The sequence below is a fragment of the Tetrao urogallus genome (assembly GCF_951394365.1).
Source record: "Tetrao urogallus genome assembly, chromosome: 2".
NCBI classification, from domain to species: Eukaryota; Metazoa; Chordata; class Aves; order Galliformes; family Phasianidae; genus Tetrao; species Tetrao urogallus.
Window position 1 is genome coordinate 62795440 of NC_136814.1, and position 15177 is coordinate 62810616.

The 15177-nt window shown below is 41.1% G+C and overlaps 1 protein-coding gene across 1 annotated transcript; it reads left to right on the forward strand.

Moving 5' to 3' along the window:
* Positions 1-5747: 5747 nt before the first annotated feature.
* Positions 5748-10155, forward strand: LOC306958763 (amine sulfotransferase-like; the record flags this gene model as incomplete). The annotated part of the gene is made up of 6 exons (XM_079550352.1): positions 5748-5886; positions 6904-7112; positions 7911-8037; positions 8501-8595; positions 8967-9147; positions 10031-10155. 6 exons carry the CDS (start codon positions 5748-5750, stop codon positions 10153-10155), a joined length of 876 nt encoding a protein of 291 aa, XP_079406478.1.
* Between the last annotated feature and the right edge of the window lie 5022 nt (positions 10156-15177).

Here is a 15177-nt window from a genome sequence, read left to right on the forward strand (position 1 = left end):
GAGTCTGGGAAGGGGTGGAGCCAGGATCCACCCCTTCTGGTGGAGCATACACCTGAGCTCCCCTGGGTTGGTCCTGCCTTCCTACCAGGTGCTCTATCACTGTTTCAGGTCATGACTTAGCATTTTTGCTACAGCCACAAATGACTTTGATCTATTTTGATCTCATAGACAGTAGGATAATAGAAAGAGCAGTACAGTTCTACAACCAGAGGTAAAGGCCACAAGTTCATCCTTTATGGATATCGTGGCCACTCATGTTCAGTTGCACAGTATATTGCTGAGGAAAGCAATGGAGGAATATCTGTGAACTTACACAACGCAACTTGGTTACTGAATGTTCTCCTAGATACACTCCACACTGAGTGCTGAAGCAGCTTATTTTTTATGTGCCATTATCTAACTCTCAGAAAAGCTTCAGGTGACTATCTCTCAGATTAATCAGGAACTGAGATTCAGAAGAAAGGGAGAGAAGATGTGTTTATTTCTCCTTCAAAGCAATGTTAAAACTTTCTGTCAATTCAAAATGTATATGTATTTCTTTTTTACAAAAAATGTTTCATTTTTATTTATTTATTTATTTCAATCAGGTTAATCAGAAATTGTGATTGAGAGGGAGAGGAGAGAAGAAGGTAGAAGGGACCTATGAGGATAACCAAGTCAAACTGCCAGACTTCAGGACTAACCAAAATTTACATTGTATTATGGAAGGTGTTGTCCTGAACAAGACAAGAATGGGGTATCAGCCAGCTCTCTACCAAGCCTGTTACAGTGTTTGGCACCCTTACAGTAACAAAGTGTTTCCTAATACCCACTCTAAACTTACTGTGGCTCAGCTTTCTGCTGTTCCCATCTTGCCATTCAAGAGCAGAGCTTGGCACCACCATTTCCCTCTCACAAGGAGTGCAGAGAGCAGAGGGGTTACTTCTTGGCCTCCTGTACACTGGAAAATCTCTGCCTCATCTCACAGGACATGCCTTCCAGACCCGTTATCAGCCTTGTTGCCTTCTTCTGGACATTTTCACAGTCCTTTACATCCTTTTTATATTTTGGAGGCCAGAACTGCACACAGTATGCAAAGTGCGTCTGTGCCAGCAGTAAATATAGCTGGAGAAGCACCTCTTTTTGACCTTCTGGCTATTCTGTGTTTAATGCATTTAAGAATGTGGCTTGCCCCTTGTCTACCAGAGTGTACTGCTGGCTCCTGCTGAGCTACTGTCACCAGCAAAACCAGGTCCCTTCCAATTGAGCCTTTCACCAGCCACGTGTCCCACAGTTGGTGACTGCCTGGTGTCTCAGTTTGAGAAGAATAATCTAAAAGCACACAGAATAAGCAGATTTATTAATGTTTTCTTGTTGTTGTTTTGGTTTTGCATTAATTTATTCTAATCCAGAGACAATGAGTTCCTTTTATCAAGGAACTTGTATTTATTATTACGCTGAGAGATAAAATGTCAAACTGCTCTGACAAACCTGTTCTCAACGGATTATCATGCGATTTGGATGGGACACTGCTCTGAACTCTGCCTTTTGCATGATCTCAAAGATGCTGTGCAGAAAATCTGCAGCTCTGAAATAAAATAGAACTGTGTTAAAATTAAATCAGAATGAGAATAGGTTATGTTTGAAGATGTGAAAAATTGTCCCAAGGCAAATGAGGAAATGGGAGAAGAAAGGTTTTTATTCAAAAGGTGTACAAGAGTGTAATGGTGTTCCATCAGAAGTTGAATCATGATAAATGGAGAAAATTAGAAATGTAAAAAGCAGGTTACTGTAAACAACAGCTGCCATCTGTTCTAAAACAAGAAAATTTAATGGAATTTTGGCCAGAAGGTTCAATCTCCACAGTCATGCTATCACCATCTGCCATCTTCTGCATCCTGAATCACACACACTTCCATGTTAGACAGCATTTTGACATCCTGCCCCTCTTTTCTGTCTCTCACAATGGAGTGGAAGAAAGAGGGAGAAAGAGTATGCCACTGACAGAAATCCCAGAGGAATGAGCAGACAATTATCCTGCCACTGATTGCCATGTAGGTAATACTAAGGTACAACTACTGAGAAAGGTCCCTAGTAACTCAGGCATCATATGTCTTTGGCATGGATTTTGTGCAGTAACAGGCAATACTAATGGAGCATAGGTGTACCAGAGGATTGTTTAAAGGAAAGGAATGTATTGCAAACCTTTTTCACAGTTAGTGGAGCTACTATCTATTCCTATGTACGTAACAAGAATGAGGATCAAATGGTTTAAGTGAGTTTGGTGTGACTGCAATGATCTGTTGAATACGTTTTGTACTGATGTATAAAACTTACATTGAGATTCCACGTGCCTAAGTAAGGCATTTACTTCTCTCTTTAATTTCACAGGGTAGATTGGTGGGAAGCCTGTCTTTGTCTGTTATCTACCCAGGGAACTTGGAGGCTTATTTTAGGACTCTCAGTTTCCCAGTGCTGTAGGCACTTCTGAAAGGAAAGCCACAGCCTGTATGGACGGGAATATGTTGTGTGAAAGTACCAGAGGAAACAACAAGGGAAGAACACGAGGGGTAGAAATGAACAGCACTGGAAACATAGGCATTAAGCCATACAATAAACCACAAATATTCTTTCCTCAACAAACTGGACTTTGTGCAACTTCACCTGCAGTTTAAGTATATGTTAGGAATTTGGATCTTGAGGTTAATTATTAACACTGTACAGAACGATTTATCCCAAAGCAGGTAATAGAGTTGAATACATGGAAACTATGTTCAATTAGCTGCTGATAGACTGTAATTCAACACTACTGACAATCAGGGGCAGATCATAACTTCCTGATGCTGTCATTGTACAGTATTGTTGAGATTTGTATATTCTATCAATTCACCATCTGTGTGAGGGCCAAATAGCTTTACAGTCTATTTGTTTTTCTTGGAAAACACTATGTCTCTCCCTAAGTCAAAGCTTTTGGTGCCCTGGCTAGAACACAGATCTGATGACAGACAGCAGATGTTGCTCTTTGGGCCTCTTCAAACCTCTAATGGATGATCTCTGTGCCTTGCTTTAGGATCAAAAGCTGCCATCTTCCATTCATACTAAACTCCTTGACTAGAAATTGCAGTTACAAAACACTGGGCACGCCTGACTGGAGCAGAAAGCAAAGCAGTGCAGGCTTAATCTTTGGGCTTAAAACTACCCTGTGTTGCAAAAAAGAATTTAGCCCTACTTCTCATTCTGGCTTGTCCCCTACCTGATGGATCTGTTGTGCAAGTTTGAGGACTACCTGGGGAACTGATCCAGGTTAAAAAGTAACTCTACACAAAAAAAGGCATAGGGCTGGGGGACAAAATTTTCTTTTTTGCGTAACATGGTTGGTGTGCAAGTTTCAGTGAGAAAGGTCTCAGGCAAGATTTTATGTCACTTATAGGTGCTTGTAGAAAAACATAACGTGTTCACACTCTTACACAGGGAAGCAAAGAACTCACTCCTAGAAGGTCTTGGCTGAGGTCAGGTCTGACTGGTTTCACTGCACTCCAATAGGGTGGTACACTCAGACTGTTCATTCAGACTGCTGCCACATACAGTGTGCAGGTATAACAAGTGTGGGCAAAAATTTTGTGGGAGCTGAGTAAGAAACACACGCACATACACACACATACACAAAGAAAGAAAGAAAGAAAGAAAGAAAGAAAGAAAGAAAGAAAGAAAGAAAGAAAGAAAGAAAGAAAGAAAGAAAGAAAGAAAGAAAGAAAGAAAGAAAGAAAGAAAGAAAGAAAGAAAAAGAAATGAAAAGGAATCTTGCAGTCACTTCTGCTCCTCTTCACTCTCGCTCTTCCTCAACAATGCTCTTGATAAATTGGAGGAACAAAAATTAAAGTTGCCTTAAAATAATTTCCTGAATCTCTCTGGAGTGCTTTAACCTTCTAAGGGGTTATGTCAGTGTCAGTTCTCTAATCTCTAGCTGTGCTACAGATAAGCAAATATTGAACAACAGCCAAACAGGACTGTTAAAAAGGAAACGTGACTGCTCACGCCTCTGTCAAACTATTCACGTTCGTAGTCGTAACATACATCTCCGTGGGCCCTGGAAGAGAAGACAGAAGGTAAGGATGCCTGACATTATTGGAGCTGTGTGTTGGTGAGTTAAACAATGCTGTGCTGATTGCCCTTCTGGTAAGATGAGTAAGAACTGTGCGTGGAACTGTTCTGTCAAACGCTTTGAGAAGTGCGGCCAGAGAAGAAGCCGAGTGAGTGCTGAGGGGAGGACGGCCATACAGCTGGGCTCAGACAGCTGGTGTTGGAAGCTGAGTTTGACACCCATTTTTCTGTACTGCTCAGCAAGGGGTTGGAGTTGTGGCTGTGAGGTCGCTCCCTGAGCAAAGCAGAAGGGTCAGATCCCCACACATGTAGGAGAGGAACAGACGGACGCCCTTGTGTCCGCAACTGGACGCAGATTTTCAGAAGCACTTTTCAAATGCATTTCTGGCTGATTAGAGCGTATTGGAATGCTTATTTCTTCTTCCATCAGATACTCTAGACTGTGAATGTTTCCTAGCCAAGGTGGCATGGCTTTTCTTGCCTGATATATTTCCTCATAGTATAATCCCCTGCCCATAAGAAAGAACCAGTTTAATAACCTTTGTCTGAAAGTGATATGAAAGCTCAGATTTTGGCAGAATCAAATCAAAAAGGATTTCTGTGCACTGCGTATTTAATGTGTCTTCATTTTATATCTTACAAATTCTTCACTCTTCCTTTGTAACTCTAAAAATATTCACTCATTCACCATATTTTTATGTCCTTTGTGCCACCAGTTTTCTTATCATGACTTGAAATCTGTTTTTGCTTTTACGATTGGGATTACTCCTACCAGTGTTTCTGATGTGATGAGTGACTCCTCATTTATTCAACCCAGCTCAGTGAGAGAACTTCAGTCATATCAAAATAAGCTTATCCTGAACCTTTTTGCTTGGTCATTTCTCTGATATTTCTGAGTGGCTGGCTGTGGGGAGCAGCAGGCCCAGCCTGGCTGCAGAGCCAGCCTGAGAGATGCCCGTGCATCCTGTGGCCATGCCATGGGAGGAGGCTGCCCACCTGAGCTGCATGCAGGCCCAATACTGCCCTGTTTTGGAACTGCCTCATCATGGGACAGCAACCTGCGGGTTGAAGGAAGCACAGGTCTCATAGGCGATGTCCACGTGCATGTGCCTCGTGTAGGCAGGTCCCTGGCAGCCCATGGATGCATCCAAGGACACAAGGTCATGGCCCTTCCTTGTTTCCACCACACCCCTCATCAAAAAAGGGCACTGCTGGGTAAGCGTGAGGTCAGTGCAGCTCTAGCGGTGAGAAGGCAAAAGGACAGGTAAGCCTAAACTGGTGAGTAATAACAGTGTTCATGAAAGCTTAATTAAGCAAGATCTATTTAAGAGATAAGAAGAGGTGACAACCAAAGAAAACATTAGACATTGAAATCCTAGAGGAACTTTGAGAAATAATTATTTACAGAGTGCCATTATTTACATCATCTTTTAGATGCAGTTAACGTACACAAATATGAATAAACAATCAGGGTATTAGCCTTTTTATTTCATTTTATAACCTGATGTTTATGAAAATTTCAAGGCTGAATTTCAGTGAATTGTTACAAAACACGTTTTTTTGTTTTGTTTTGTTTGATTTTCTGAGAGATAACAGCAAAACTAAAATCTATAATTTTATTTTTTCTTATTGCAGCTTATACACCCATAAGCAACAACAGATTAATGATGGAACCATCAAAAGAGTTTGTATTCAATTACAAAGGGTTTTATTTTGCTGTAAATACTACACCTGAGTATGTAGCTTCCCTGGAGAATTTTGAAATCAAGGACAGTGACATATTTATAGCTACTTATCCAAAATCAGGTAAGAATTGAATTGATTCCAATGGGGAAATAAATCTGCTTTTACTCACACTGCATGCCAAAGATTGTTAGCATTGCTTTATAGATCTGAACCATCTCTGAGTATATGCAGTGCAGCATTAGGTACAAACCTGAATAGCCACAGCCTGAAAAACCACACAAAAGGTTCCTGCTTGTGTCCTGCTGAGCTGATCTATGTGGCTCTTGTATTTAGTCTGGCAGGTGTGCTCAGAAGAAGGCAAGACAGGTGAAAATGATAAGGCACTGAGATGAACATAGGGAGCCCAGGTGATGCTAGTTCATTGTCAGGCAGGGCTGGAGGAAGCAGTCCAAGTCAGGCAGAGAGGCAGCATGAGGAGGAAAGATTTAAGAGGTCTAAATGCTAACAAAATGAGATGAAAACTTCTTTGGAAGTGGAAGATTTGTGTTGCAAAGGGATGGGCTGCCCAGAGAAAGGAAGGAGGTGGAAGACAATTTGGATTTATGAATTGCACGCAATGTCATCTTGTTCCCACTTACATTCTTCCCTCTGTCCTACTCCACTATCCGTTTTCTTCCTTACCAGTTATCTAGGGTATGCTCCATCTCCGTGCAAAATCGTCCAGGTTGATGAAGCCAAGCTCAGCATCCCGAGCTGAACTGGGGAATTACTGGGGAAGGGCACTTGCTAAGTTATTGCTTCTCTGGTTCTGAAAATTATTTCTTTATCTTGTTCTGTGGATTTAAATCTATAGCACACATACAGTCTAATCTCCAGAACCAACACCTTCCTTCCCAGGTGAGGTCTTAAGAACTAGGCTTTGCTTTCGGATGCCTTCCATTCTCTGAGCTTGTACAGGTGAGGCAGCAGTAATAGTTTGCTGCCTTTCTGCATTAATCTGAATTCTCTCAGGTGTGCTTTCCTTCGTGCAAACAGCATAAAAAGGAAAAGAAGCCCAGAAATCAGATGTTCCCTGCCATCAATTTTAATAATAATTATGATAAAAGCAAAGTTCAAATTTTAAAAATTTCTTCTTAGGAACTGTGTGGACTCAGAATATTTTGAGCTTAATACTCCATGAAGGCCATCGTAATGGAACAGAAAATATGGAGATGCTGGACAGAATCCCCTGGGTGGAATATAATATTAAAAATATGGATTATGGCAGTCTTCCTTTGCCTCGAGTTTTTGCCACTCACCTGCCTTACTACTTAACTCCAAAAGACCTGAGAAACAAAAAGGGACATGTAAGTGAAGTTATTTCCAACATTCAGTTAAATCCAACCCTGACAATTTGCCTCAGAGATTTGGTTCAAATCCTGTCATTTCCTTCTTTTAGTTTTGCACATCTTGGTACAAATATCATGACTTGAACAAAAGTGAGGAGATCTAGAAATTGCTTATTCAATTTCCTCTTGATTTTTTTGCAGCCCTTGCTGCTAGAAATAGGGATGGTGCAGAAATGCAACTCAGTGGGATGAGCCAGGGAAAAAATCTTGGACTGATGTCACCCTTCTGAAAAGATCAAGTTCCAGTGAAATAATGAGTCTAGAAAAGGCCTCCCACACAAAATTATAGTAGATAAAGAGGGAGTATTTTCTTATTGATCAGTATTGTGAATAGAATGCCCTGTTGTGAATCGTCATTTCTTCATGGATGCAGGTGTAGTGTAGAGCGGAGACAACTCACATGCAGAAAACAACATGGCCTCTTCAAAGGCCAGAGCTGAGCTCACAGAGTTCTGACATCACCAACACCGTGCCAGAACTGTGGCTTACCAGAGATGGTTGTAGATTTCCTCATGAGAACTGCAGCAATGTGATGCTGAATCAACCGGGACGTTGAAAATGATTTTGTAAGGCGGATGTTACAACCTGTCTATCTTGCACTACTGAATGGTATCAGTGTAGACTCTAACACTCTGTCCCAAGAAGAGATATCGGTGGGCTCAGAACAACCACAAAGGGAATACTGCTGCCTATATTGGTAATGGAGTAATGGAGCCCTTTGATCTCTCTGAGAGCCATCCTCTTGTTGTACTGCAGGTTATTTATGTCGCCAGGAACCCTAAGGACGTGTTGGTTTCTTATTATCACTTCTCCAAATTCATCCGAACACTAGAGAAAATACCGGATTTTAACATTTTCATGGAGAGATTTTTAGCTGGAAAAGGTAGGATATTTTTCTTACTAAGGAGCCTAAACCCTACTCCATGGCCTCAAACAGAACAAGGATTAATTGTAGTAATAAACATCAGTCACCCAGAATCCTCAGCTGTCCTAGCCTGCAACCAATGCTGGAGTGACTGTCTGAGCTGGGCCCTACTTTCAGTGCAGATTACAAGAAGTCAGGGGTCAAATGCCACATAACATAAAAAAGCGTCACACAGGTACTGTGATCATATGACCATCCACGCTCTAAAAAGCCAAAAAGCCAACCGAATTGGGCCCCTGTGGGCCCCCCTCTGAGCCTTGGGGAAATGCAGAAACAGAAGAGAGGGAAGAATACAGTCCTGTCCCTGAAAGTAATAGAGGTGGTAGAACAAGGCTGATAATTCTACTGCTTTAATTTGCTGATGGCTGTAAATAGCAGATCTCCCTCACACTCCACTTTTTATTTTTTGTTTTTCCTTAAGTGCTTGGCAGTGCCTGGTTTGACCACGTTTCAGGCTGGTACAACCATGCAAAGGATTTCAATATACTCTTCCTGACCTATGAGGAGATGAAAAAGGTGAGGTCCATTGTATCACCGTCTTCCAGATATTTTCTTCCTATATTGAATGCATTTTCAGGTAGGTCTTTAGATTTATCCATTATCATGGAGTACACTCAGTCCTCATGGAGAACAAACAAATTGAGACTTCTAAGGGCGTCACGTCATTTTTTTCCCATTTGTGCAAGGCCTTAGGAAGAATTATTACATAAATCAACTTCCTGCATAATGAGAGTCATCTTCCCCAAAGAAGCCAGACTATGGTATCATAAAAAATGATGGACAGCTTTGGACTCAAACTTAGTGATGTCCTTAACAATCCCGTATTCCACTGCTTTATGCATTTAGTTTTCACATCATCAAAATGCTTCAAGTTTACTTTATTGCAGGATCTCAGAAGTGCTGTGCTGAAAATCTGCAACTTCATAGGCAAGAAGCTGAGTGAAGAGGAAATAGAAAGTGTTGTGAGACAGGCTACATTTGAGAACATGCAGAAGGACCCCAGGGCAAACTATGAGAACATGCCAGATGACATTGCGATCAAGGGGAAGGGCAGATTTCTACGGAAAGGTAAAACAGAAGCAGTCCACTGCGACAACCACTTAATTCCTCCTCTTGGTGTAAAATGAACATAGGGTTTATGGACTTATCAGGATTGCCCCAGTCTCAAAAGGGGAGCTCAGATTAAATGGAATTAACTGTCAGAGTTGTTTTATAGCCCTTCTGTTGCTGTTTTTATCACATTTCCTTAAAGATAATAAAATGTCATGTTTCACTGATGATAACAAAAGTGGCAAATGGCCTGCTGGACATTACAGAAGATCTTGAAGGTTGTACTTCTGAACCAGGTGTAACATACTGCTCTCTTACTGGAGTATCAGTATGATTATGAGCAATTGGCTAAACGCATAGGTGGCTTTCACTGGCAGATAGGGGAGAAAAACCTCTCTCAAACAGAGAAAAACAATGTTTTAAGGCCACCAAGGGGCTTACTATTTGGGCACGGCAGCAAATTTGATTTGAACACAGTCAGTGTTCAAACGTTGTTCAATCAGGAGACACAGTTTAAGGCTGAAAAAGGTGCTGTCTTGCCAGTCTCCTCCACCTATGCTTACTCTTCCTTTTCAAGGCAACAACCAGCTACATTGTGTGAGCACAGGCCACCTCAGCCAACTACTCTGAAGGTCAATACAATGCATCCTTGGGCTCCTTGGCAATGCTAAAGCGTTCTGAAGTGCAGAGCAGGACGAAATCCCTAGGGATTAAAGGGGGAGGTGCACTCACATTTAGATAAGTGTTCTCCAAAGAGCACACAAAGCCCTGCTTGGAAGTCCAGCAACACAGAGATGCCAAGGAAGCCTGGAATGGCTTCCTGAGAGTAGATCTTTCTGGAGAAAGGCCAGCTTCAGATAAGTGCCTTCTTCTCACCTCCCTTTGCTGCCTCTTTCCTCAGGCACCATTGGAGACTGGAAAAACATGATGACAGTAGCTCAGAGTGAAAGGTTTGATGAAGTTCTTAAAGAAAAAATACGGACCCTGCCTCTCAAGTTCACCTGGGAGATAGACAGCGAAGTGTAGCCTGGCTTTGAGGTTTGTCACTCTTTGGCGTTCGTCATGGATGGACACACTTGACCTTATGGAAGAACATAATATGATGATTTTCAACTGTGTTGTAGAGATAATAAATAGAAGAACTCATTCAGAAAATGCGAGTTATCTGAAGGAGCTATTCAATTCCATCAGTTTCCTGTTTGTAATTTTATGAATTATTGTAGTTAATTTTCATAGTAAACCACAAGTTCCATTCTTCAGGATTGCATTTGCATTCGCTGGCCTTAATAACACCCCAGTTATAGACAGCCAAATGAACTAGCCCTAATGTTGCATGTTCTGATGCTGTCTACTGACTGAAAAACTTCACTACACTGTCCATTACAGTTCTTCAGGCCATATTTGACAATTTGAGAAAAAACACATCATAGTCATAGCAGTTTTTCAGTGAATGCTCACTCTATCATTCCGATTGACTTGCTAGAGCTGTTGTGGTAGGAAGCTACCAGCAATCTGTGACCCATACAGACATTGACTCACTATTTGGCATTTAATTTGTCCACGATTCCCGTGATATGTTCATGATTTTAACAAACAAACAAATCAAAACATGATTACATGACAATTCATTAAATCTGTGGGGCCAAATGACACACCTCTAACTTGTGCGAGAATCTGTAAGACAAAACTATTATTACCTCTGCAGCTAACAACAGGTGTGTACTTGAGTATCTCTCACTTTGCTTACTGACAGAAGCATGGCTGTCTGCCTGCTGGGCTCCATGTCTTGTCTCAGATGCCAAAAATATCAAAAGCAACAATGCACCCACACCTCCAACCCAACCTCTCTGCATTGCTGATAGAACCCCACTGACATGGTACTGGTAACTCCAGGTCTCTCTGATCTTGCTTTGAGGATGGGAAAATGAAGCCCATCACATACGCAAAGCATTCCTCAGCAGGCTTGCAACTTGGGATGAGTCTGGTCAGCTGCTGACACCCCATCCCAAAATATTCACAAATATCTTCTCACTTCCTGTTCCAAAGAGTTCTGTGTCCTCACATCTGACAGAGGTCCTCAGCTGCATCAGGAACTGTGGCAGCTGAGTTATAAATACTGGGTACCAGGGTATCCTGATGTATCTGGCGCACAGACCCATACCTCATGCATACCCACAGCGCTTAAGTCTTTAATTCCTGGTCTGCCAATGGCTATGAGATACAGGGCTAATCTAAAATAATGGATCACCTCAAGAGAAGGTGCAGGCTGAACTCCCAGCACCTGCACTACAAAGCCTTGGCCTTACCTGTGCATCAGATCCCCATGTAGGAAACTTAGAAAGCACCCCCCAAGAAGATCTCACTGCAGAACTGGCCAACAATACTGAGACAAGATACTTTTGAAACTGCTCCTGCAGATACAAAAACAATCACTTGAGACAATCTTTTGTATGTATGTAAGAGTAAGGAAACGTCCTTTGCTTAAAGGAATGGATAGCGAGAGCCACGAAGATGATCAGGGGACTGGAGCACCTTCCCTATAAAGACAGGCTGAGGGAGCTGGGCCTGTTCAGCCTGGAGAAAAGAAGGCTGCAGGGTGACCTCATTTAGGTTGGATGCCAGGGGGAAGTTCTTTACAGAGAGAGTGGTGAGGTGCTGGAACAGGCTGCCCAGAGAGGTTGTCGATGCCCCATCCCTGGAGGTGTTCAAGGCCAGGTTGGATGGGGCCCTGGGCAGCCTGGTCTAGTATTAAATGGGGAGGTTGGTGGCCCTGCCTGTGGCAGAGGATTTGGAGATTCATGATCCTTGAGGTCCCTTCCAACCTGGGCCATTCTGTGATAGTGATGGATTAAGGTAGTTATGTAGGACCAAAGAGGCTTATAAGCGAGCAGAAGAGTGGTGACTCTCACCTGATCCTCTTCGAGGGTTCTGCAACTACAATTCCTGACACCACCTGGATAGCAACAGACCCCATGAGACAGAATCCCCTCTTTCCACTCGACTGGATGTCAGGCTCACAATAAATTCCATTAAGTTTGTTGCATTCTAACAAGTACTCCAAATGTCAGGAAAAGAACCCCACTTTCAGAGTCCGTAGAGTCAACCTACTGGCACCTCATGTGTCAGTTGACATGCTGCTTATAAAGGGAAGTGCATCTCTTCCACATTTATAAACTCTATCCACTGCAATCATACTGAGCTAAAACTTGAACTCCTATCTCCCCACACACACATTAACAGGTCTCTGATATGTCTCCAGCATTTATTTGTTCTAATAATCTTCTGCTTCCTTCAGTACAGCCTCAATCAAGAGGGAAGATCATCATGTAAGGAGGAAACATTTTGTTCCAACATTTTCTCAGACACCATCTGCACTCTCTAGTGGGTTTGAACCCTCATTCACTCTTTGTTACAACATTTACAGAATCAAATTATGATGACTGCTTTTGGTTGATAGTGAATCAACATCCTAACAACTAGCCACAGCAGGACATAGCTTCTGAACTCCGAAACATTCCAAACCGTCACTTACCTTGACAAGAAGCATCTAACTTAGCTTTCCAACAAACTGCTTTAAAAAAAAAAAAAAAGTAAAATACATTTTGTTTTTTTTCCCTTACCTGTCCCAAAGATCAATATTTTCATTTTTCAATCCAGCTGTTTTCACCTTCTGATGGGTTCTACTTACTTTTTGCTGCACCCAAGGAATTTCCTCATACAGAGGAAATTGTAAGGTGCTTTATTTAGACAAAGCCAACCATATCATTAGCCTACAACAAGAATGGGCCTTTTGTACCCCCAACAGTACAGCCAGATCATCTTTCATTCTAGAACTTCATGTCCTCAATAACAAGAAAGTAAGTTACACAAAGCATCTGTGATTTACGTAACCCCCACACCCCCTGACACATGACCCTGAACTTCAGACAAGCAGAATGTTGTTTTTTTCCACCTCTACATATTTACCCTGGGCACAGAAAAGATAAAACTAGTTCAGAATAATAATTCAGGTCTTTTGCTGAGTTTGCCTTAAGTACGAAAAAAACTTGATTACAATTTGGACCTTGATCTTTTACTGTTTTTTTTCTTCAATGGTAGACATCGAGTCCCATCACAGTAATAAAAATCCACCTAACACTCAAGACACAGCCTACTGATACCAGTTAACTCTTGCAGCTGCAGATTTTACCAGCATTCAGTACAGAAATGAAAATCAAGTTCCTTGCAATAAATGCAATTACACCAAAGAACTGAAAAATTCCTCTCCAAATTGGAGCCAAGTTGCAATGCACTAAAGGACTGATTTAGGGAAAAAAAAAAAAAAAAACAAACAGAAATGAAATATCTGATTCTGCAACTTACCTTACAGCTCTTTCTCTCAGAATGCAGGATATCAGCACACTGGATACAGGTATAGTTTTCTGTCTCGTCCAACAAACTTTTACTTTATTTCAGCAACCATGCAGTTAAAACTGAAGATACTTAGGCACAGAGGGGGATTGGATTAGACATTAAGAAAAACGTTTTCTCAGACAGTGGTCAGGTACTGGAATGGCTGCCCAGGGAGGTGGTTAAGTTGCTGTCCCTGGCAGTGTTCAAGAGACATCTGGATGAGGAGCTATGAGACATGATTTAGTGGCTTGTGGTAGCAATGGTAATGGGAGGACAATTGGACTAAGATGATCTTGTAGGTCCTTTCCAACCTTGTGATTCTATGATTTTACGATTCTACATCACAGCCTGATGGTTAAAGGTTTCCTAGTAGAAAGACTGAAGTCAGGCACTGGGTGGTGCATTTTAGCAGTGGAGACAGTGGGTCACCCCCACTGGTGTAGATTTTTATAAGCGTGGCAGGCAGGCTCTTGCTCATCACTGTCGTGTTTCAACTATGTCAAAAAAGTGTTTGTTAGAGCAAAATTTCAGCTACAAAACAGCGTTGCTGTGCTCTTCCTACCTGCTGTAGTTTCTACAAAAAGAAATAGGAGGCACTACTTTCAGAGTGACTAATTACAAGCAAGGCTATCAGTGCTGTTCTCAGTACGACAACTTGGAATTACTAAAATCCATTCAAAGTTAACTGACAGAATTTCATTAGACTAACACAGATTCGACTTCAGTCTAATCCAAAGTTTTAAATACTTAATCTGAACTTCTTCATCAAAAAATAAAACAAAAGATCTACCTCCATCTCTGGAAACTAAGTCGTACAGATGCATCCAAGTCCACTCAGTAAAATTACCTTTTATTTCACAAATGCTAATTGCTAACAAACAAATCAGAACTTTAGACTGAGTCACTGAAGCTTGTTTCAAAGACTTGGAGAATTGGACTTGATGAAATATTTTTTTGTCACTTCAACCGTTATTTCCTCTGTTTTGAAAAAAAAAAAAAAGAAAGTAGCAATGAAAATATAACTTTAACTTTACAGTTATAACTTCTTGAAGCCACACAATCTTTGCATAAAAACCAATAAACGTTAGTGTAAAAACAAAACAAAACAGAAAACCCCGTTAATCTAGAAATTATTATGAAACTCTTTTTCACATTTATGTGATTCTTGAATCATCAGTATCCCACTTAGAAAACTTTCTCAGATTATCACATTTTGCACAGACTATACAGTATTCTTGGATTCAGTCCAGATTTGAAGAGAACTTCCTCATTGCTTTTATGAAAAGTACGCTCATTTTAGACAAACAATTGACAATTGAAAGCAACCTTGCAAAGCTTTCATATAGCTGATGAGACATAGAAGAAAATTAACTTCTGTGTTGAACAGCATTTTAAAGTGTGCTAGCAGATACACAGGAAACTGGACACAGTAATTACAAACCTTTCAACCCAACTGCATATTTGGAAAAGTCAGACTTTAAATATCATATTAGCTTACAACTTTTTAAATACATTTGGTAATACCTGCTGGTACACAGATCCTCCTTATTGCTTTGAAACACACAATGTTATAATTGAAACTTAGATGCTTATCTCAAGTTCTTAGGTGCCAAAATTAAAAATAGCAAATAGAAGATGGTAGAAACAAAAGCATAT